The sequence below is a fragment of the Petaurus breviceps genome, unplaced genomic scaffold (genome assembly GCF_028583685.1).
Source record: "Petaurus breviceps papuanus isolate PSGF00001 unplaced genomic scaffold, PetGlider_PUasm1.0 90925, whole genome shotgun sequence".
NCBI classification, from domain to species: domain Eukaryota; kingdom Metazoa; phylum Chordata; class Mammalia; order Diprotodontia; family Petauridae; genus Petaurus; species Petaurus breviceps.
This window is the reverse complement of record NW_027187380.1, coordinates 11,911,648-11,935,307: the sequence shown is the minus strand read 5'-3', so window position 1 is coordinate 11,935,307 and position 23,660 is coordinate 11,911,648. Positions and strand designations below refer to the sequence as shown.

General features: G+C 39.6%; 2 protein-coding genes across 18 annotated transcripts in view; both read right to left on the bottom strand.

Moving 5' to 3' along the window:
* FBF1 (Fas binding factor 1) overlaps positions 1 to 12,812 on the bottom strand; it is a 33,112-nt gene extending 20,300 nt beyond the window's left edge. For 2 of the 15 annotated variants that reach the window (XM_069076345.1, XM_069076346.1), the window contains exons 1-11: positions 12,683 to 12,812; positions 12,244 to 12,384; positions 11,744 to 11,807; positions 9,937 to 9,964; positions 7,788 to 7,829; positions 7,031 to 7,121; positions 6,357 to 6,417; positions 5,799 to 5,849; positions 3,461 to 3,599; positions 2,574 to 2,651; positions 1,866 to 1,985 (exon numbers count right to left, since the gene is read on the bottom strand). In XM_069076345.1, the coding sequence (XP_068932446.1) occupies positions 1,866 to 1,985; positions 2,574 to 2,651; positions 3,461 to 3,599; positions 5,799 to 5,849; positions 6,357 to 6,417; positions 7,031 to 7,121; positions 7,788 to 7,829; positions 9,937 to 9,964; positions 11,744 to 11,807; positions 12,244 to 12,383 (814 nt within the window). In that variant the 5' untranslated portion in view covers position 12,384; positions 12,683 to 12,812. Of the gene's footprint in view, positions 1 to 1,865; positions 1,986 to 2,573; positions 2,652 to 3,460; positions 3,600 to 5,798; positions 5,850 to 6,356; positions 6,418 to 7,030; positions 7,206 to 7,787; positions 7,830 to 9,936; positions 9,965 to 11,252; positions 11,324 to 11,432; positions 11,547 to 11,739; positions 11,808 to 12,012; positions 12,385 to 12,682 lie in introns of those variants that run through there. The other 13 variants (XM_069076353.1, XM_069076350.1, XM_069076348.1 and 10 more) reach the window with 13 other exon arrangements.
* Positions 12,813 to 13,154: 342 nt separating this feature from the next.
* The window catches only part of ACOX1 (acyl-CoA oxidase 1), a 52,822-nt gene continuing 42,316 nt past the window's right edge, over positions 13,155 to 23,660 (bottom strand). For all 3 annotated transcript variants that reach the window (XM_069076336.1, XM_069076335.1, XM_069076337.1), the window contains exons 11-14: positions 20,366 to 20,471; positions 20,110 to 20,253; positions 19,764 to 19,970; positions 13,155 to 16,808 (exon numbers count right to left, since the gene is read on the bottom strand). In XM_069076336.1, coding sequence (XP_068932437.1) covers positions 16,758 to 16,808; positions 19,764 to 19,970; positions 20,110 to 20,253; positions 20,366 to 20,471 — 508 coding nt within the window. In that variant the 3' untranslated portion in view covers positions 13,155 to 16,757. The remainder of the gene's footprint in view (positions 16,809 to 19,763; positions 19,971 to 20,109; positions 20,254 to 20,365; positions 20,472 to 23,660) is intronic.

The window sequence follows — 23,660 nt, the reverse complement described above, 5'->3', positions numbered from 1 at the left end:
TGGAAGGTGACAATATATGACAATATGCATTTTGTGTTCAGAAAACAAAGAGAACAGGTCATCTGGAATGGATGAATTCCCAAAGAGGTGATTCCCAACCTATGGGCAAAGGACTCTCAGGAAGGCAAGGAGTCACTACAAGAAGTCTATAAACACATTATGTCCACCAAGGGTCGTCATTTTGAGCTTAATTTGCCCCCCACAAAATAAGCAGCATGATTCAAGATAAGAAGCAAGTCAAGCTACCTTCGGTACACTCATTAAATTAATCTATTATTATTTTTCACATGTATATATATATCACTCAAGAACTACGTAGATAATAACTACAAAATACTAAAAAGAAATAACGAACAACTTAAATAAGTGGAAGGGCATGCAGCATGCCAAAATAATAAAAACGACGAAATTACCCAAATCAATTGACATATTTACTGCCATACCAATCAAATTACTACAAGGACACTTTATAGAGCTAGAAAAATAGTATTTGATGAATTTTGATTCATTTGGAGGACGAAAGGTTAGAAACTCAAGGGAAATAATGAAAATAAAGAAGGAATAAAAGGAGAAACGGCACTTGTGGGCTTCAAATTATATTGCAAAACAGTAACTATCAAAACTATTTTGGTATTGGCTAAAAGGTAAAAAAGGTCAGAAGAATGGACTAGAAGAGAATGAACTAGAAACAAGTGAACTCAACAACTTGGTGTTCAATAGATGTGAGAATATAAATTACTTGGGGAAAAACTCCCTATTTGACAAAAACTGCTGGGAAAATTGCCAAGAAATTTGGCAGAAATTAGGTTTAGAGCACTTTCTCACTCCATAAAACACAGTAAGCTTAAACTAGACATACATGACCTGAATGTTAAAGATTCTACAATAAAAAATTTACAAGAGAATCATATCAGACACCTTTCCAAGCACAGTGAGGAGAATTCTTAACTGAACAAGGGGAAATTCAACCACAAAAGATAAAATAGATCATTTCAATTATATAAAAGTAAAAAAACGTTTTCATTAATAAAGCCAACACAACTAAGATAGAAAGGGAAACCCTTGATTGGGAGGAAAAAAACCCATCTTTGCATGAAGCAACTCTCATAAGGGTCTGATACAAAATATGTAGGGAACACTAATATATAAGAATAAAAGCTGAGGTACAGCCTGGTAGCACTGAGTCCAAATCTGGCCTCAAAGCTTATTATTTGACTATAGGCAAGACATTTAATTCTGATTGACTAAAAAAAAAAGGGGAATGGGGAAGGGGAACAATAAAAGCTGTTCCCCTAATGGATTGGTGGTCAAAGGATATGAGCAAATGTATATAGATGCTGTTGTGATCAATAAACTACAACTCTGCTGAAAAGCAAAAGAAACCTAATGGAACTCATGACACAATGCCTAAAAGCTTCTTGCTATAATCAAAGAAAGGTAGCATTAGAGAAGTAGAGACTCATTGGATTAGTTTCTGATACTCAGCTCTGGGTGGCTTCCTCCTAAGACAAAAAATCTATACTCCCCCAGTCCAAACTTTCAAGTTAGGCATAGAGAAAGGCAGGCAAGATGGCAGGTATCCTGCCCACCAAATTTGCCCCTCCCCCATTCTGGTCTGCAGGACAGGTCACAGCACCTATGGCTCACATGTCCCATGTTCCTATCATCCATGTTCTGAAAAGGATGTCACTTATCCTTTCTGGCCAGGTATCCTTTATTTTTGTCTTAGGGTTTTGCTAGAGCAGTTCCCTTCCCCTGGGTTGGGCTATTTCTTATTTATGGGAAAAGCCTGGCCTGACACATTCTGCTACCAGCTAAACCTCTCACACAGTAAGACCAAGTCATCCATCCATCTCTCCTCTTACCTTGATTTTTAACTATGGTAGGGCTCTTTTCAGGGACTGCTTTACCCTCTTTCATAGGTAGCTTCTTGTCAGTTCCTTCCTCTTCATCAGAGAGAAGCCCTGCCATGGGGTCCTCCAAATCTTTCATATAGAAAAGAAAGATGAGATCAAGTTCCAGGGAAATTTATGAAAAACATGCATTAATTGTGGAGTCATGCTCTTAGCCTTCCCTTAAAATAAGGTTTCCAGATGCTTAATAAACACAAACTGCTACTAAATCCTAGGATATTGTTTGTTAAGAGGGACTCTGAATAAAGAGGAGTCAGGTGGTCTGCTAATCCCCAATCTAATATGAATATACCACACTCTAGTATACAGTAAATCTCTATAACTTGTAACTCACAGCTCAGATGACAAGACACAAATGTAACATGAAGGGAAAGGTGACTTTTCTAATGATTCATAGACATCTCTAGCTTGACCTGAAGCTCCCAAGTCCATGATCTTATTTTGTAATTAAGTCCCTAAAATTTGTCTTCCACATAAAATCTTATTGTCCCCTCCCCCCCACTGGGGTGGGAATAAGATCTTTGGCATCAATCTTTATTCTCCATCATCTGGTGTATATTGTGATTTGCTTCAGGAAGTAGGCAAATGTCTACTGCTAAGTCAGCCATACTCTAAAAACTAAGGGGACCTTAGGAGTATAATATAGGAACTTTGTGGTACCATCAAAGGAAAACTTCTTGTATGGGCGCCCAATGCTCCCAGTGGAAGGCACAGGCTTCTTGGTGGAAACGTTCTCTCCTACAAGAAAGTATGGGAAGTATGATCACACAGTTTTTGTTGATTCTCACAGTCCCCTATATATCTCATGTCACCCAAATAGGTATGGGTTTCTGGAAGGAAGGATATGAAAACGGGCATCCCTAAGGTGAATGCATTTCTTCCTAGGTCATTGACAGAGCTGACTTTTGGTCTATGGGAAGCAGGCTCACCTCCATCCAATTTTAACAAGATTCTCCAGAACAACCTAGAGTCTGGGAGCTCCATGAGCCTGGAGATAAGAATCTCCAGATGAAATAAGGATTCAAAAGAAATTCCATAATATAATGTTCCATCTTAACCTAATTGGGCCCTCCAGGCCATGCCCAACTAGGGCCCAACTAGTAGTCCTAGGGAGAAGACAGATTGCCACAATCTTGGCCTTTTTTTAGCCTCATAAACCCAGGGTAGAGGACAGTGTACTCCTCTAAAAGCTTCTCCTTTTCACAAAATCTCTACTCTAGACAAACTAGATCAAAGAATAAAGATTTAGAACTGGAATGGACTTCAAGAGGTCATTTAGTCCAATCTCCTCATTTTACAGATGAGGAACCTCAGTGACTTGTTCAAAGTCACACAGGTAGTGACAGGATTTGAACCTAGGGCCACTAGATCCAAATCCAACATTTGTATCATACTTCTTTCCTAGACATTCTTTTCTTGCCTTTGTGTATTTTGTGGTGCCTAATGTTAGTTGAATTGAGTATACAAAGACAGGGAATCTATAATCCAAACTTCTTCCAAATCTCTAGTCTTTACAATGGATTCATAGTTAGTTACTTCCTGCTCACCTCTCTCATTGGCTACTACTTTTCCTGTAGGTCTATCACCAGGAATCTCCTCTTTTCCAGAACCTTTTGCAGCTGTTTTATTACTAGTTAGGTTAGACTTCATCAGGCCTAAGAGATCAGCATCCATGTCATCCATATCCTAGAAAATCAGGAGGGTAAGGAGGGATCCCCACTGGAGTACTGTTGTTTTCATTAGGCAAAGGCAATCAATTCATTTGGCATTCATTACAATAGCTTTGGGAGTTATTATTACCCTCATTTTTTTGGAGGGGGGAAGGCAAGGTAATTGGGGTTAAGTGACTTGCCCAAGGTCACACAGCTAGTAAGTGTCAAGTACCGTGTTTCCCCGATAATAAGACACTGTCTTATTAATTTTTTTGGACAGAAAAACACCAGAGGGCTTATTTTCAGGGGAGGGCTTATTTTAATGAACATTGACAGCAATTTTAATAAACAGGTAAATGTGAACAAAAAAATGTACCTTTATTCAATAAGCAAATCACTGGGGAAGAACAGGATGACGCGCTTGCTGCTGCAGCTCTGATTGAATGCAGCTCGGAGTGCGGCGTGCGTTTCACGGGGGGCATGGGGGGGACGGTGCATACAGAGGGTACCGTAATGTAGCGTGTAGCGCAGGGTATCACCTTCACTACAGTAGTAATCTCAATAGGGCTTATTTTCGGGGGAGGGCTTATTATTGGGGAAACACGGTACCTGAGGCTAGATTTGAACTCAGGTCCTCCTGACTCCAGGGCTGGTGCTCTATTCATTGCGCCACCTAGCTGCCCCATATCCTCATTTTTCAAATGGGGAAAGAAAGACTTCAATTAGGGGAATGCCCTATTCTAAGATTTATATGCTAAAAGATCTTCCTAAGACTCCAGTCTCTTTCTCAGCACTGAGCCTCCCCATTTAGTACTTGCATAAATTCTGGACTGGCTCTTTTGAGCTGGCTACCAAATAGGAAAAGCTGCACACCTATTTCCATTGGCTAAAGGAGACTGGCTCACAGCTAATTCTAAAACTGTCTATCTGCAGTGCAAATAGGAATTGGGATAGGTGTAGCGTGAGCAAATGAGAAGAAAACCCTGAATAAATGAAGACTCCAAAATGGACCCCTCAATGAAAAGGTACCACTTACAAGCAATCAGGACAAGGTAAAACCAAAAATAACAGTGAACTTTGGGGTATTCTGCCTGGCAGAGGCAAGGCAGATTAGAAAATAGTTAAAAGGAAGGTTGATTCTTGTTTCAATAATGGTGTCTTCCTGGAGGACAAGGTGCCTAGATGACAAGATCTGAGGGAATATGAACTAGTTCATCTTTGAGAGGGAAAGATCCATCCCAAGAGGATAAAAATTCCAGGCTGAGCCATGTAGGTTTGTGTCCTCAGAGACAATGTTGTGAATAAGCTAGAGAATTTCTTTGAAAGAGTAGGACAAGAAAAGAAGAGATCCAAAAATGTGATCCAAGGTTCAAAATTCCAAAGAATGGGACTCAGGGGATAGCAACCAAAATAGCAGATCAAATGGCTACCACAGAGGGAGTTCTTACCTAAAGCCAAAGAGAGTAAATCTAAGGCTTGTACTAGAAAACATCCTAATTCCAAAGACCTAGGAAACTGAGGGCTTAGCCTGGGTCTGAATGTGGACAGTAGTCACAAGGGTCAGGGCTAGATAAAGGGGCTTACTGAAATAAAGGAAAGTAAAAACAAGGAACATAAAAAGAAGTTATTTAATGCTTTATACATGGGCCAAGCTAGTTGAGTGACACAAGATTACACAGTTGTAATTTAGATTAATCCCATAGTTTGGGCTGCAAGATTCCCTTAAACTGGTAAGGCTTACTTGTGTACTTGAATAGACAAGTGTACTCACTGCATTGAGCAAGTGGAATGAACATGGGGAAACACTATGAGCACAGGGAAGCAGTCTTTGGAGGAAACATTTTCTCTCTTTGTGAAAAGTTGCCAATGGTACAGCTAGCAGAGTCTTCTACCTTGGGATTACCCCATTTCATCCCAGGATAATAGCTACTTCTTGGTGCTTCTGTCTTTACCAAAGCCCTGGTCACTGTGGCGACTAGGTTTCTGGTAATCTCCATTTTTTTAAAAGAAGATCCTAGCAGTGGGAAGTCTCTCCACACTGAAAAGGACTTAAAAGGTCATTGCCTGCATCAGGTTCAGCAAAGTTTTATTTTGTTTTATATAAAAACCCCTCAGAAATACAATTAAAATTGGAGAAATATTTTAAAAAATGAAACAAAAGCCTCCCCAAATCAGTTCAGTTCAAATTTTACTTTCCTCCCAAGACTAAGAAATGATGAAAATAATACATTACCTTCATAGACCGTATCAAAGCCTGTGGGTCTGCATCTGAGATATCAGAAAACTGAGCTCCCAGGAAAGGAAATATGGAAGACATACATTAGTAAGTATAAAAAAATCAACTCTACCATATTATCACTCAACTCTTCCAAGGGAAGATGGTACACGGAAGGCCAAAGAACCAGAAAGTAGTAGTCTCTATGCCTTTCTATTCTTTCCAGGTAGAAAGGTCATTACAACAACAAGCACTCAGAGGCTCTGCCAATTCCCACCTCTAAGGCTGGGCATGACTCTAGGTACCCATGAGAAGCATGCATGAGGAATAAAATTCATGTAAACAACAGATTCATGGAGTTCCAATAATTAGCTGAACTTTCAGTGGAAAGAAAAGTTCTTGGCTTTGGGTTCACTAAGTAGATTTGGAATATTACTTTATTTTAAACATAAACTAGGCACTATGAGAAGTTTAAAAGCTTTTCATAGTCATAACTTAGATCACACCAGCCATCATACACTGCCCCTGGCCAACAAGTACAGAGGAACAAATGGCAGTGACCAGGGTCTGTCTCACCTCAGCATCTGCACCTGCCTGGGCTGCCATGGTACTGAAGAAATCATCTTCCAGAATGGACCTGGCAACAGAGTTGGAGAATTACAAAGAGACAGATTTCCTGACTGCAGCTTACAATTCCAAGAAAGGCAGAGAAGGTGGAGGTGCAAATGGCTTTCAACAATTTCTTCTCAGTAAGAAATCAAAATTTTAGCACTAGGGGGGGTTTTAGAGATTATTTAGTCCAGTTCTTAACAATTTTTTGTGTATTACTTTCATTCTCATAGTCTAGTGAAGTCAATGGACACTTCAGAATGTTTTTAAATGTATGAATACAGAGGATTATAAAGAAAAACTAATTATATTGAGTTACTCAAATTAAAAACAAATAAACAACAAAAACAAGTTCATGGACCCAGGGTGAAGAACTCCTGATCTAATCTAATACTCTTTTCTGGTAAAGAACTTGAGACCCAGAAAAGTTAAGCCATTTTTTGAGGTTACCTTGACGAAAGCACAGATATGTTCACTAATGTCACGATACGCCAATGAACTAAAAGCACCATCAGCAAGGGATAAGACAATGGGGCCAAAAGCAAAACAAAGGGCAAAGGAGAAGGCAGGAAGGTCAAGCTGGCAGCAAGAAATGGCTGATAAAAGCAGACATCCAGAGATCTATATGGACTTATTCTCACTTTTTTTTGGCCCTCAAAGAAAAGCCCCGAGATGATCCTAGGTTATCCCTGGTATTTGCAGCTGATTGGAGAGGCTTCTCAGCTGGCATAGCTGAAAATAAAATCAGGAGTCATGTGGTTGTCCCATGAAAAGGGCCCAGGGCTGAGTGGAAACTTCTATCATCCTTATACAAATCTGCAGTGGGAGGACAATAGTACATGCCATGGTCACCAGAGGCATATCCCGAGCAAGAAGTAACTACATCTTTTAGTGGTGAATTTGTATATGTGAGAAAGGAAGAAAAGGGAAGAAAGGAGGCATTATAACTAAAAGGATTCCAACACTAGCCCTCTGAGAACCAATGTGGAGGTGGGGGGTGCAGATAAGGATCTCATCTCACTCACCTGATCCCACCTTGAGGAAATGGAAGACCTATGGATGCTCCAAGTTATAGGGTATGTGGGTCAAATAAAGACTCCTTTTTCCTTTTTCTTTTTTTTAAGGGGCTCCATTTTCCTAATGGCCTGAGTGGTACAAGTGTCACTGATTTACTTCTATATACTAAAGATCTTATTTGAATTAGGAGTGGAATGTATTTCTTTCCCTAATGAACTGGGACTTGGGCTTCTGGCAACTGTATCCAAAATCCTTCCAATCCAGAAGGTCACATTCAGACACATCGCTAACTGATTAGAAATTTATTGAAATAATTCTGAATTGAATGTGGCTGGATGGGCTTTGAGACCAAAGAGAATAACCCAATAAAGGAACATTTACTGTCATCATCCAAGAGATCACCAAGCACATCATCAATCGAGCCTGGAACAGAAAAGGGAACATCATAAACTCAGAAGAATATTGAGGAGAATGTCTTTTACAAGAATAAAATCAGATGCATCCTGAAATGTAGTTAAAACTCCCATGTTAAAACTCAGGACTGATGCTTAGCCTTCCCCTTCATTTCCTATAATCCTACCTTGTCTACCAATCAGAATACCAAATGGAGTCCTCAAAATTAAATTCTCAGAGGATTGGGGGAATTAATGTTAGTATGGACCTGTATAATTTGGTTCTCTAATACATTCAATTTCAAATCTTCTCTTTCCCCAGCCTCCCACATTACTCCCTCAACAGAGGTTTTGACTCATATTTTAAGGAGGAAAAAGAAGCCATTCACTATGAGCTCCCCTACTTTAGATCTCAAAAGCCACTTCTTGGCATCATTTTCTAATCTCTGCTTCTTAATTCTAGGCTCTGATGAAATGGCCTTTCACCTTGCTAAGGCCAATCACTCTGTTTGTACACCTGATCTCCCATTCTGACTCCTCAGACATAATCCCACTCCTTAAACATATTCCCCCCTCCTCATTATTTGTCCTCCCTCTCTACCCTCCACTCCAAACATTCTATCTCTTTAAGCTTCAATTTTGCTGCTTACAAACATTCCTAGATTTCCCCCATCCTTATAAAACTTTGCTTGACCCCCATTATTTTCTTCAAGCTCTCAGTTTATAATATCACCTTTTCTTCATATCAAAACTCTTAGAAAAGACTGTATACACTTGTTGCCTGCATTTCCTTTTCTCTCCCTCCTCAAACCCTTCCAGTTTGGTTTCTGATCTCATCACCTAACTGAAACTGTTCTCTCCAAGTTATCAATGAGCAGTGATCTCTTAACTGCCAAATCTTTGGATAGTCTTTCCACAATCCTTATCCTTCTTGATTTTTCTGTGGGATTTGGAACTGCTGACCTCCTCATAGACACTCTTTTTCTCTGGGTTTTTGGGACCCTACTCTTTTGGTCCCGATGATCAGTGATATTCTGCCCCCAAATTCTGAACTTCCCTCAAAGCTGTCCTCTTCTCTATACAGTTTCCCTTGATAAGCTCGCCAGCTCCTATAGATTCAATGATCATCTTTACACTGATGACTCCCAGATCTAAATATCCCTCATCTCTCTTCTGAGCTCCAGGCCTATTTCACCCACTGTCTATTAGACATTTTCCACTAGATGAACCATCTTAAACTCATCATGTCTAAAACAAAACAATATTTTCCCCCCAAACTCACCCCTATTCTGAACTTCTCTATTTCTATCTGTATAATCAATAACTGAAGTACACAACCCTAAAATCACCCTCAACTTCTTACTTTCCTTCCTGATAATAACAACAATAACAACTAGCATTTCAATAGCACTTTAAGGTTTATACAGCATTTTACAAATACTATCTCATTTTATCCTTACAACAATAAGTTCCATGTATGTTATTGTTATCAACCCCATTTTACAGATGAGGAAACTAAGGCAAACAGAAGTTAAGGGACTTGTCCAGAGTCCAGAGTCACAGCTGGTAAGTATCTGAGTCTGGATTTGACTCCAGGCCCCGAACTCTATCCACTGTGCCACCTAGCTGCCTAGTTCATCCTCCATATGCAAACAGTTGCCAACACTTGCTGATTCTATTTCCACATATCATTTCCTTCTCTCCATTCATAGGGAATCCCAATTCTTTAGGAGGGAACTCTAGTCATTCTAGGGACAGGCAAGATACCTTTATTTCAATCACCTTCTATCTTCCCAAACTTTCTTAGCCCTTTAGACAAATGGAAAAGTATTTGCTCTAAAAAAGTTTTCCTATGTGGGCCTCCCCCTGCCTGCTTCCCATCTCTTATTTTCACCCTACCCATAACACTGTGCTGGTAACACAGTCAAATCAGAAGAATGTGCTTTTGTTGCAAGGATTTCTCTCAACTCAATCTCCACAGAAGTGCTCACTTCCTCATTTTTTATTTAAACATGAAAGTTAGTGAGGCAAGATGAGAGAGTAGATTTCTAGCAACATCATGGCTCCTGCTAGCTCTAAGACATCAAGATGTCAAAATTACTAAATAGGTGTGCTTTTTGTGTCTTGTGGGGACTCACTTTTCAGACCTTTCTTCATTTTTGTAGCCTAAATGGAAAAAAAAAACATATTAAAAAAATTAAACAATGAATGGATATTACAATTTAGAAGACAAGGAGTTGAGACTAATCTTTTGGGCTGAGATAGCAGGAAAGGGCTCTTCAACACACTCAGGCTGACACACTAGGTCTCTCTTCAACACACTTAGCTGTTTGTTGTATAACCAGAGAGCAAAGAAGCAGAACTGAGGACCCTATTAGACTGGCTAAGTTGACAAATAAAATGACAAATGCTGAAGGGGCAGTAGGAAAACAGATGCTTTAATATACTGCTGGTGGAGCTGTGAACTGGTCTAATGATTCTGGAAAGCAATTTGGAACTCTGCCCAAAAATCTGTATATACATTTTGGCCCAGTGATACCACTACTAAGCCCCAAAAAGATCAGAGCAAAAAAGACTCATGTATCCAAAAACCATTTACGGCAGCTTTTTGTGGTAGCAAAGAATTGGAAACTGAGAGAATGCCTATCAACCAAGCAATGACTGAACAAGTTATGGTACATGACTGGGATGGAATACTATTGTTCTGTAAGAAATAATGAAGGGGATGGTTTCAGAAAAACCTGGGAAGACATTTATGAACTGATAAAAACTGAAGCAAATAGAACAGCACAATTTATGCAATAACAACAATTTTGTAAAGACAAACAACTTGAAAGGGTGAGGAACTCTGATCAACACAACCAACAATTTCAAAGGGCTGATGATGAAACATGCTATCCACTATCCTGATAGAGAACTGATAGAACCGGCATGCAGATTGAAACTTTCTTTCTTGTTTTTGGGAGGAGGGGCTTGGTTCATGAAGGAATTTGTTTTATGTAACTATATATGGGTATATAGGGTGGACAGGGGCAGAATTTGGAACTGAAAACAAAATAAAACTGAATAAAAGAACAGAGGGCCCTTTATTATAAAGCTTTCCTATTTAGTTTCCTAGGATGGCTACATTCTGGGAAAAACAGTTCTGTATTCACTAGCCAACAAAGACCATTAGGAGAACTAGCTGGTCTTTACTATTTACTTCTTTCCAATAACCAAATAAGCTACCATACCAAGCAAGTCTTTTTGCCCTCATGTCCCATATCCTGTAGCATACAATTGTATCTCTACCCCAGGAACTAGGGAATATGCTTTCAACTGAACAATGAAAGGCACAGAAATCCTTGCTTGTCCCTTAATCAGAAGTATCCCCCCTTTCCCTGTTCCCAAACATAATTCTACTTTTGGCACAGCCCTGGCTCCCTTTCTTCCAGTCTCCTATCAAACTACATACCATGTCAGGACTCCTGTCAACGGGGTCTTTTTGTTACACAGTTCAGGTGATTAGGTCATGTTTAATCTCCCCTAGTGAAGGAAATTGGTGTCAGTACAAAAAATGTTCAGGATTCAGATAAAGACTCCTCCCTAATTTACTTTTTTTGGGGGGGAGGTCAATTGGGGTTAAGTGACTTACCCAAGGTCACATGGCTAGTTTTTGTGTTAAGGGTCTGAGGTAGAATTTGAACTCAAGACCTCCCGAATCCAGGACCGGTGCTCTATTCACTGCGCCACCTAGCGCTCCTCCTGCCTAATTTACAAATAATTTGTTTACATGAATATCTGCCTTTATAGCTGGGATTGGAAGAGAAAAATGCTGTTTAAAACCATCATGTCAGTAATTGCCTGGGGAATAAGTTTCATGGAAATACAGCTAGTTGATTTCAACAATACAGAGAGCACAAATGTTTTGTTGAGAAACAAAAGGGCAAAATAGCAAGTACCTACATGAAGGGAGGATGTCTGATACCACAGATCATACTCCTCCTTGGATGAGATATCTGTGGCTTCCCTGTGTGAAAAGAATGAGCATAAGGGCGAGAAGATGACAACTTTGGCAACTCTATCTACCTTAAAAAAAATACATTTTGTTGATGGCCTTTTGGATTTAATTAGTCATTACTGTAGGGGAGGGGATATCCTCTTTCCCTCTAGATTGAACCCTCCCTTAAGACAAAGAAAAAACCCATCAGATATAGACCACTAAGAGTCCCTACCTCTAAGTTGAGTGGAGGGAAGTATGTTTCATTATCTGTTGTCTGGGACCTTCAACATCTCCTCTCCCATCAGATTTGGCTGCTTAGGTTCATCTGTGTATCTTTAGGAATTGGTTTGTCTGCCTTATTTATTCATTCATTCATTTATTCCTTATTCCATCAACAACAAGGGAATAAGGGATGGGCAAGGTGAGGGATGCAAAAAGACTTAGAGAAAGGCCTGTGGCTCACTGGGTGGATCTTTTTTTTGGAGGCTTTGTGGCATGCACGGACAAGAATGGCATGAGGTGTAGAAGGGTGGCTATCTTGCCCGCTGGAGGGACTACCCACATCGATGACATCACAGCTCCATTGGCGTCCAGGCTGAGCATTCTGCTGGGCACCAGAGGGCGGGATAGGGTTACCACAGTCACCGGGACACCCTTTCTACCCCCTCCCTGGCAGTACTCAGTCCCAGGGTAACCACCACACCTTCCAGGCAGGAAGGACCACATCCAGGGCTTCCCCTACAAGCCCGAGCTCCGCCCCCACCCCCCGGCCTGCCAGCCCTCCATCCCTGCAGTCATCACTCACCGGTCCCCCGCGACCCCGACCTCCCCAATTTACGCGCCCCCTGAGTACCTTCCCCCTGCACCCAACCACAGCCGGAGGCCCCACCCCTACCACCCACCACCACTCCAGGTAGGCCGCGGTCCCTCAGAGGGTGCCGGCCTCTAACGCGGCAGCCAAGATCCTCGGTGGCTAATCTCCACTGTTGTCGGGGCACTGGTCTCGCAAGGTACCCTGGGAAACAGAGGCCAAACGCCACCTCAAGCACGATGAGAGCGGGGATAAACTACAACTCCCAAGATGCCGCGCGCCACAGCCGTTAGCGGGTGTAGGAGGGTGTATGGAAGCAGGGACCCGGTTTTGCCAAACACGCAGCGTTCAAGGTCCGCCTTCCCTTCTTCATTGGGAGTTACTTGCAGCGGTCTGAAGGGAAGGGGGCGGAAGGGAGATTCTAGGGAGGGCAAGGGCCAAGCATTTAAGTATTTAAACGTCATCCCAGATCTCTAATGGAGAGAAGTGTGGTGGTCACGACTCCTTCCATGAATATCAAGGCAAAGCCTTGAAACCAGAATGCCGCCAAATAAACGACACCGTTTCTTATTTGTACTAATTACACATTTTTATTAAGGTTATCACTTCTCACAAAGACCAAAAGACAGTAGGTCGGCAAGAAAGAAATGGGTTCTTGCAGCCTGGTCATCCGGCCCGCACTTCCTTGCCACAGTTAGCTATTGTTGCAGAAGAAAGTTTAGGAGAATCCCACTCAAAGAGGCGTGGAACGTGCCCCGCAACACTACAAGGGAGCAAGGTAGTTTGGTGGTGGAGGTGCGGATTACAAATACTTGGAAAGGCGCCAGCTCACAACTCCCAGGATCACACAGAACAGGTGAGGAATCCCGAGGCCTACAGGAATGAAATGATATGCCCAGTTTCTAGAGTTAGTGGCTGAGCGGGGACTAGAACCCAAGGCTCCCTTACCGAGATATTACAAACCACTGACTGATTCCCTGGCCTTAAGTTTGAAGTATGATTGTATGCATTTTAAGAAGCAGAAAGCATTCAAGTATTATTCCCAAGATAACATTCTATACTTTCTACATCAAACTCCTGATTTATGGAACTGAATAGTAAAGAGAGGCAAGCTCAGCAGCAAAAATAGCTTTTGTAATATAGTTCAGAATATTTAAAACCATTCCTCACTCCCCAAACCTTTTCTCATTACCTTAACATAATTTTAAATGACAGTACACCAGCATAAGAGAAACACGTTTTCCTGCCTCACTTTGAGTTTAGAATTTGCTTTTCACCCCAAAAGAGTCCTGAACTAAAAAGCTCTCTTACATCGTTCCTGGTGTTTACTGACTTCATCCTAGAAACGGTACTGAAAATTTGAATATAAATTTGGCTGGATTAAAAAAAAACAACCCTATACCTTTATTTTTAGATGCTATTTTTAAGTCCTTGTTTATGAGGCGATTTCATGAAATAAGACAAAACCACCGAAGATTTGAGAATCCAAGCCTTCAAAGTTCAGGTTCCCTAATATCATTCCAGCCCAGTCCCTCACCTCAGAACACCCCCATTAAAAAGGGGATGTTTTGAGACTGGATCTGAGAGTTCAAAAAAGTATTATGTGTTAAGCAGAAGTGTAAAAGCCTAATATCAAACTGAGGTTCTCCAATAGAAAAACTGAAATAGAGAGGGCTTTGGAATTAAGTGGGCAAAAACCAAATAGTAGCAGGAATTTTCACCCCTAAATGCGAGAAAGTTATCAAGTCTCCATTTGGAGTTCTTTCTCCTTAAAAAATCAAGATGCAATTACTATTAACATTCAAAAGGACAGGTGCCTTTAGGTATAGGACAAACTCAAATTTATGGCAGGGGGAGCACCTGATTAAAGCTGCTGTGAAGTACCTGAATTTAGCCACTGTGCTACAAACAAGTACACTCTCAATGAATCAAGTTAAGATATTTAACAAGACTACCTAGAAGGACAATGAAATTCAAAGGGACTCAAAGTCCTCTGAGACTGCTCAAGCTGAAAATAAACACTGAATGCTACTTAGTAAACAGGTATTACAGAACAACACAGAATTCAGGTGCTCAAAATATCAATGGGGGAGATTAATCATTGAATACAAAAATCAAGTGAATTAAATTCAAACATTTAGCTTTAAATTGTCTACACTGATCAAGATAAAAGCATTTTGCCAAAACGCTTGCATCAACATTATCCAACAAAAGCTGATTAAGTAAAACTATCTAATTCAGCACATATTTGATTATTCCCAGGATCTGAAATTTATGCTTGCACTAAGATTTTACTAACATATATAAGCAAATGAATAAAAAACCAGACTGAAAGGATTTTCAAAAGTTTGGCTTACTTAAGAAAGCAAATGGCTTTAAAATACTTTTGGAATCACGTGTTTGCACAAAACAATTGATGTAAATTTTAAATGAATTCTTATTAAAGTAGGTTCCACTTTACCTTTAGTACTATTTGCACCTGAAGAAAATGAAAATCTTAAGTTTTATAAAATTTAGTTTTTACTGACACATTCCAAATTAAGTGAGGTTTTGCAATCTCAAGTAAGTTATTCATTCTTAATTTTAAAAGACTCCATTTGCATTGATTAAATTGGTACAAAGCATTTGAATTTTAGTGAATTAAATAATACAAAAAGTCCTGCCCGAGTTAGTTGGGAAATGAAACTTGATGCACTAGGTTTTTAGGGTCCCTTCTGATCTTTGCAATCTCCTTTCACTTGTTCAACGTTATCAAGGATCTGCTATATAGTGTTTACCAAATCTTATTCCGATGTACTTACTACCATCAATACAAAAATACATCTTGGCAGAACATATATAAGCACTAGCACTGAAATAATGGTTCTAACATATTCCAAAGTTTTCTTGGTTTTTATACAATCCTATACTCAAGTCCAGTAAAATTCTAGGACAAGTAAATTTCACCAGGTAGGGTGTCACAGAAAGAGGTATAAAATTAAGTGACTTCTGCTGTTTAATATTACACAGATTTCAATGAAATCACAAAGTTTAATTAAAAGTTACATCCTTAAATCTTTGCTACTGAACAACTGTGCAAATGAGACTTTAATAGAAAGGGACTTTTTAGCATTTCAGATAAACTTCCTTAAGAGCACAAAGAAACCAAAAACCACATTTGCACCAATGAGTCGCTAACCTGTGTGGGCCTTCTTTTTTTTTTCTCCTGCTACAGTGACTCAGGAGAACTGTTCTCATTTCCATTCAGAAAAGATTTGTCCCCACTGTACCTCTGGCAGAGACCAAGCATCAACCACTACTGTCTTTAGGGTGCTATTTAATCATTTTAACTTTGAAGTGCTAACTTTATTCTTAGTCCTCACAGAGGTTAACACTGCTTCTCACTGGGAAAGATATAAGTAGAAAAGCATTTACAGTGCTCTTTTAGTTAAAATTAAAGGGATAAGGTCAATGAACCAATTTCTAATCATAATAGAAAGGTGCTGCCACAGAATACTTGGGCTAGGAAATGCTATTGGGGTGCAAGACTTTGTCTATAGTATATATTTGTCAAAAGAAAAAATGAATAGAGTGAGGAAAAAGGGGTCAGTCACAAAGCAGTGATACTAAACTTTTAGATGGGCCTCCCCTCTCTAACCTAGCTCCTTAGATCATACTTTTTGAGACAGTCCCAGTAGTAGAAGGGTTATAAGAGTTGTGGGACATTTGCAGGCAAGCCTGCAAACTGAGGTTCTACTGCATCTCAAAATATAACTTTTGCTTAAAAACACTTAGTTCATGCTTAAAATATATCCAGTGATTAGCAGTTATAACTTGAAAAGTCAACTACTTAGTAGTTAAAAACTGCTAGTTATCATAGAGGTCACAGACCACAGAAATTAGCAGCACTGTGAATAGAAGCCATACTATATTTTTATAAAGCTTTTCTGAATGCTTAAAAAGTCTCTCACTATTAATTGCACTTAAGACACATCCATTTCCCATTCAATTTCCCAAATATGTCCATTTTTCTTCATTTATAAAAAGAGGATGAGGGACCAATTTATTATGTTTTCTAAGACTATCAGTATTTGATGAAGATTCTATTCAGGACATATGCATCCAGTGTAGAGGAAAGTAAAGTAATCTATGCTTTCTGAAGCTGATGGGGTTGCTTATAACAGATTTCACAGCTTGGACTGCAGTGGCTTCAGGTATTTGTGATAAGATTCATGAACCTGTAGAGAAGGGAAAAGAAAGTTATTGATAGCATAGTCTACAAATTTTAAATTATTTACTAATTTCTAAGAGAAAAGTGCTGCTATGAATATATTTCTATATATGCGTCCTCTCACTCTTTTTAACCTTTTTTGGGTATGAGCTTACTATCAATGTCCCCAGGTCAAAAGGCATGCACTTTAATGATTTCTAGTATGGTTCCAAGTTGCTTTCCAGAATGACTGGACTACTTCTTGGCTTCAAAAGTAATGCATTGGTGTGCCCACAAACAATATCTAATACAATGAGCTAACACTTGTATACTTCTTTTAATGCTTGCAAAGGGCTTCACATATATTATCCCAAGTGATCCTAAACAATCTTGTGAAGTACCATTATCTAAATTTTACAGATGACAAAACTAAAGCTGAGCGATTCAGTGACACAGGATCATAAAGCCCAAAATGTCTTGAGACAGTACTTGAACTGAAATCTTTCTGACTCTAAATCCAGCCCTATTTTAACTTGTATAGTTCTCGCAATCTCTTTTTTGGTCAAGAATTCTTCTTTCTGTTGTCCAGAGTGGTCCAAGTTATTTCCTTCCTGGATCCTAATTTGTTTTTGATGTCACTTTTTATGGTTGGGCCATGCATTTTTTTTAGAGCTAATTGTGGAAAACAGAACATTGATCTAAACCTAATTTCTACCGGAACACTTTCTTTTTTTCCCCACCAGTTTTTGTCTTAGTCTCTAGCCTTAGCAGCTGGAAGCTTTGGGCTTATCTAACATTATTTTGCTGTTTGCCTCTCAGACACTTCCAAGCTGTGTGACCCTGGGCAAGTCACTAACCTCCGTCTGCCTTAGTTTCTTCAACTGTAAAATGGGGATAACAGTAGCATTTACTTCCCAGGGTTTTTGTGGGGGTCAAGTGAGATAGTATCTGGGTTCTGTGTACCCAAATCTATCTGTACCACTGAGCAATTTTACTTTTAATCAGTATCAAATACTTCTGATGATTACTACTCTGAGGTACAGATAAGTTTGATAGTACAGCTAAGAAAGCCCCTTCTCTCATCTTCTTTCATTATTACCCTTGAGATTCTTGATATTTTATTCTAGATCAATTTTGTTTTTATAAACAAAGTGAAATAAGTAGAGTCAGGAGAAAATATACAGTGACAATAATGCATATGGAAAGAAGACCTATCACAAAACAGCTGAAGTGGAAAATTTCATAATTATAAAGAACCAAGTTTGACCCCAAAGAAGAGAAAGGATAAGACATTTTCTCCCTCCTCTCACACAGAAATTGGGTCCACAGGTGTAGAACAATGAATATAACAACAAATTTCTTTTCCAATGAGTTGTTTTTTTTCCTAAATTTTCCCTATTTTTCCTCTTGAAAAACTTATTTGTTTCAAGGAATGGTTCTTTGGGAACAAGTAGTGGGAGGAATACATGGGGAAATCTAGGTCACATAAAAATGGAAGATATTAATCAAATCTCTTTTTAACAAATTCTGTTCTTGCCAGTTCCTTATTTTAACTCAATATGAATCTTTATTTCAAGTGTGTTTCTTGTAAACAACATACCTTTGGAATCTGCTCTCTAATCCATTATCCTCTTCTGTTTTATGGGGGTGAGTTCATCCATTTGGGTTCACAGTTAAGATTAGAGTATGTATTTCCACTATATCCTCTTTGTCTCTCCCCCTCCTCTTTCTTTTTTTGCTTTTTAGAGGTCAAATGGGGTTAAGTGACTTTCCCAAGGTCACATGGCTAGTAAGTGTTAAGTGTCTCAGGCCGCATCTGAACTCAGGTCCTCCTGACTCCAGGGCCGGTGCTCTGTCCACTGTGCCACCCAGCTGCCCCTCTCCCCGTCCTCTTTATAGAGGAGGCACAAGAAAAGGAATTTGATCAACACTACTACTTTGTAATTAAAAAAGAAAAAAAGCTCTAATCCTATTGTTCTTCTCTTTCTCTAGTCTGGTTCCTGATATTTGATCCTTATACTTTATTTTCTTTTAATAGTCTTAGTGATCTGCCCTCTGAAATTGAAGCTTGTTTTGCTTTTCCCTTTCTGACTACCACTCTTGCTGCCTTATGAATTCCTATTTGGTCTATTCTGATTGTCAGAGTCTCCTACTTGAACTTTCAATTTTTTCCCCTCTGGAGCTTTTTCATTTTTTATCTTGTTTCATTTCTTCCAAGTGCTCTTGTAGTCCTTGGAGTTAAGCCTGAGACTCTGTTGGTGATTGTGGAGTAATTCTCTTCTAGGTTTTCCTCTTGGGTTATTCCTTGACCTATAATACTTCTTCACAGGCTTGGTATCTTTTTACTCATATCTCCAGCCTTGAATCCTGGTTTGGGACTTCTCATCAGGATCAAAGCTCTACCCCTTCATGGAAAGATGGTCCAACTCTTTTTTTGGTTCTGATTTTGATTTCCTTTTTTCCTGTCACTGGCTTCCAACTTCCTCATGCATCTGTATTTTGAGAATTGGCAATAATTCTGAGTCTCCGATAAGGTCTGTGGTTGGCTTTCCTTGCTCTGGGAGCTAGGTGGTCTTCCATCTCCCCTGGGGTTTCCTTAATCAAGGCCCAACCATAGGTTTCTGCCCAGTTTACCTGCATTGTTGCCAGTTTGAAGCAATTTCAATATCTTCAGCTTCTGGCAGTCTTTTTGTGCAGCTCCACACCACTCACCCCCCACCTCCTTAAATATGAGGTTTTTCTTTGGATTTCATGGCCCATGTTCAATCTGGTGCTGTTTCTAGATAATTTTTGTAGAATAAGTAGGAGAGTTGGGCTCTTGTGTGTCCTTTTACATGGTCATCTTAACCAAGAACCACTTTTCACAGTTACTTGTTTCCATTTCCAACTAAAGATACACATAAATGCAGATTTGTAATGGAAAAGCATATTGATTATGACTCAATGATGAAAAAGATGTAAGTCAACAAAGGATAATTCTTACCTCTGTTTTATTCAGTGGGGATTTCTTGGCCCATTCAAACATATTTTCATAAACATTGCCATCATAGCGGCCAAGCACAGAACCAAGTGTATGATCCTTAAAGTCAAATGCATCCACCAAAGCAGCAGAATCGGGGCGGATTATTGTCAGGAGATCCTTTACTCGCTGGTTCACTTGGGTAAGCTGGGACTCTGTCAAGATGCCCCCCTGAAAGGGACACAAAGAATTTCATTAATACTGATACAATTCTGCACATGAATTAAAAGAAACTGAAACTAATGGCTATAAACCTGGCCATGGACATTCTCCTGTTAAAGTTTAGTATTTGGGTTTGAAAATTACTAACCTGCAGAAAGTCCCCAGAATTCTGACTGATTCCATACAGGGCATATAAGAGACACAAATTCTTCAGGACTGTTTGAATAGGTTTGTCATCAATTTTGGAGAGATTTCCAGAAAAGAGCTTTACTACCACATAGTGGCAATGAGCCTAGATAAAGGGGGAAAAACAAAAGGATAAGAATAACTTATATAAGAGAGTATTTAATAACTTAAATAAGAGGATGAAGGTTCTTTTGAACTTCTACAGATAAATCACTGACCTCACTTGCTCGGACAAGATCCACAGAAGTTAAGTTCCATGCTATATCTTTGCTTTTTCTGTGCTTCATTTCGGTTTGAAGATTCCTTGCGGCAGTTTCTACTAATCTGTTAGGAGAAAAAATTTGATTTCTCAGAAATAGGTATTATAAGCTCCTTCAAATTGTTGGCCCTTGTGACTATATAAGCTTAAACTACTTAGAAAAGTAAACTACACAGTTTATTTTTACTTTTTATCTTTTTTATCCTCTATCTCCCTGCCCAATGGAACAACTGGAAAAAGAAAAACCCATCTCCAACAACACACATAGTCTAGCAGAGCACATTTCCACGTTGGTTACATTCAAAATTCTAAGTTTCATTCAGGATTTCAAGTCAATCACTTTTCTGATGACAGGGGCAAGTGGCATGATTCATCCTTAGATCTCTGAAATCACGATTTACGTTCTCAAAGTTGGTTTTCTTTATAATGTTATTGTCACTATAAATTGTTCTCCAAGTTCTACTCACTTTGTTTTGCATGTTTACTTTCATCTGAAACTGTACATTTCCTAAGGCACAATAATATTTCAATATAGATTCCCAAATTAATTTACTCATTTCCAAATAGGTGGGTACCACCTTAATTTCCAGTTTGAGACTACTACAAAAAGAGCTGTTATAAATATTTTTGTACAAGTAAATCCTTTGAGACATAGACCTAGTAGTAGTATTGATGAATCAAAGGGTATGAGAAGTTGTTTTAAGTTTTGGGGAATAGTCCAAATTGCTTTCCAGAATGGCTGAAGCAATCCACAGCTTTATCAACAATACATTAATGTGGGGGACTGAGTCAAGATGGTAGAGTAGAAACAGGACCTCCATGTGGCTCCAGCTTCTACCTTCCCTAACCCATGTAAAAGGGGACTCTGAACAAACTCTGGAGCTACAGAACGCACAAAATGACACAGAGAAGCTAACCTCCTGCTGAGGACAGCCCGGCAGGCCGGCAGGAATTGGCCAGCACAGTGCTCTGGGAGCCAAGCCCAGCCCCACTCCAAGGTTTTAGCTCCAAGGCAGGTCTGACCAACCACCAGCTGGAGGGGCTCCAGATTACCAGCAGCTGTGGCGGTCCAGAATTATCAACACATAGATGCTAAGGACAATGTGAAAGGTCAGTGCAGTCTGGACTTTGGGGCCCAATAGTTGGGAATGAATCGGCTTTTGCCCCGGGAGAAAAGTTGCTGAGGGCTGTGCCACAGCTGCTGCCACATGGCAGCTTCAGCTCCTGGCCTACAGAGTGTAGAGAGACCAAGCGACCAGTCTGAGGGGTAATTGCTCTTGCTTTAACCTGCTTGGATCCGGATTGCAGTCTAGGGTGGAGGTCCTGGGGTGTGCGACCAGCTTGCCAGAGCCTGTGGAGGTTTCAGAGTCCTACTGTGGCAAAAAGCCCACAAGTTAAGTATTTGAGTAGCAACATGACCAAGCAAAGGAAGCAAAGCAAACAGAAGAATCCAACATTAGACTCCTATTTTGGGGACAAAAAGGATCAAAACATGAAACAGGAGGAAGACAGTGAAGTCAGAACTCATGCAGCAAAAGCTTCAAAGGAAAATACAAGCTGGTTACAGGCCACAGAAGCATAGAAGCCTTAAGAAGCAGATAAGAGAAGTAGAGGAAAAATTGGGAAGAGAAATGAGAACGATGCAAGAAAATTACGAAATGAGAGTCAACAGTCTAACTGAGGAAAATAATACCTTAAAAAACAGACTAACTCAAATGGCAAAAGAGGCTCAAAAAGGCAATGAGGAGAAGAATGCCTTAAAAAGCCGAATTTGCCAGATGGAAAAAGAAGCTCAAAAACTTACTGAGGAGAATCATTCCTTCAGAATTAGATTGGAGCAAATGGAAGCTAATGACTTTATGAGAAATCAAGATGCTGTTAAACAGATCCACACAAATGAAAGAATAGAAGGCAATGTGAAATATCTCATTGCAAAAATCAGTGACCTGGAAAATAGATCCAGGAGAGATAATTTAAAAATTATTGGACTACCTGAAAGCCATGATCAAAGAAAGAACCTAGAAATCATCCTCCAAGAAATTCTCAAGGAAAACTGCCCTGATGTTTTGGAACCCAGAGGGCAAAATAGAGGTTGAAAGAATCCACCAATCACCTCTTGAAAAAGATCCCCAAAGAAAATTCCTAGGAATATTATAGCCAGGTTCCAGAATTCCCAGATCAAGGAGAGAATATTACGAGCAGCTAGGAAGGAACAATTTGAATATTGTGAAAACACAATCAGGATAACACAGGATCTGGCAGCTTCTACACTGAGGGATCGAAGGGCCTGGAATATGATATTCCGGAGGGCAGAGGAGCTGGGATTAAAACCAAGAATCACCTACCCAGCAAAACTGAGTATCATGTTTCATGGGAAAATATTCAGTGGAACAGAAAATATGACATTCAGATGCAAGAAGCAAGAGAAGCATGAGAAGGTAAACAGGGAAAAGAAATAAGGGACTTATCAAAACTGAACTATTACCATTCCTACATGGAAAAACAATAATTGTAACCTATGAAACTTTTCTCAGTATGAAAATAGTTGAAGGGAATATAAATAGATATGTATGTCTATATCGGAGGGTATATGGGCGTATGAATACATATGTGAATGTGGTATATATGTCTACAGGGATACATAGAGAGAGGGCATAGGACCACTTTAATAGGAAGGGATGATACTTAAAAGGTGAAATAAATAGGTGTAAGAGGAATATAATGAGAGGAGATGGGGAGAGACAGAATGGGGTAAACTATCTCATATAGAAGAGGCAAGGGAAAATGGTTACAATGGAGGGGAAGAATAGGAAGGCAAAACGGAATGGGTCAACCTTATTCTCATTGAATTTGGCTCAGGGAGGGAATGAAATACACACTAAATAGGGTATCTCACCCTACAGGAGAGTAGAAGGGAAGGGGATGAGGGGGGGGGATGATAGAAGGGTGGGCAGGCTGGGGGGAGGGAAGTTGGAAGCACCCACTTTTGAAAAGAGATGGGATCAAAGTAGAGAATAGAACAAGTGGGTGGGGGGATAGGAGGGAGGGAAATATAGTCAGTCTTTTACAATGTATGTACTATGTTAATGTTTTGCATTAGCTACACATGTACAACCTATACTGAACTACTTATCTTCCCAGTAAGGGTGGGTGACAAGGCAGGAAGGGAATGAATCTGGAAATCAAAGCTTTAAAATCAAATGTTTAAAAAAATATATATATATGTATATATATTATTATTAATACTATTTTAC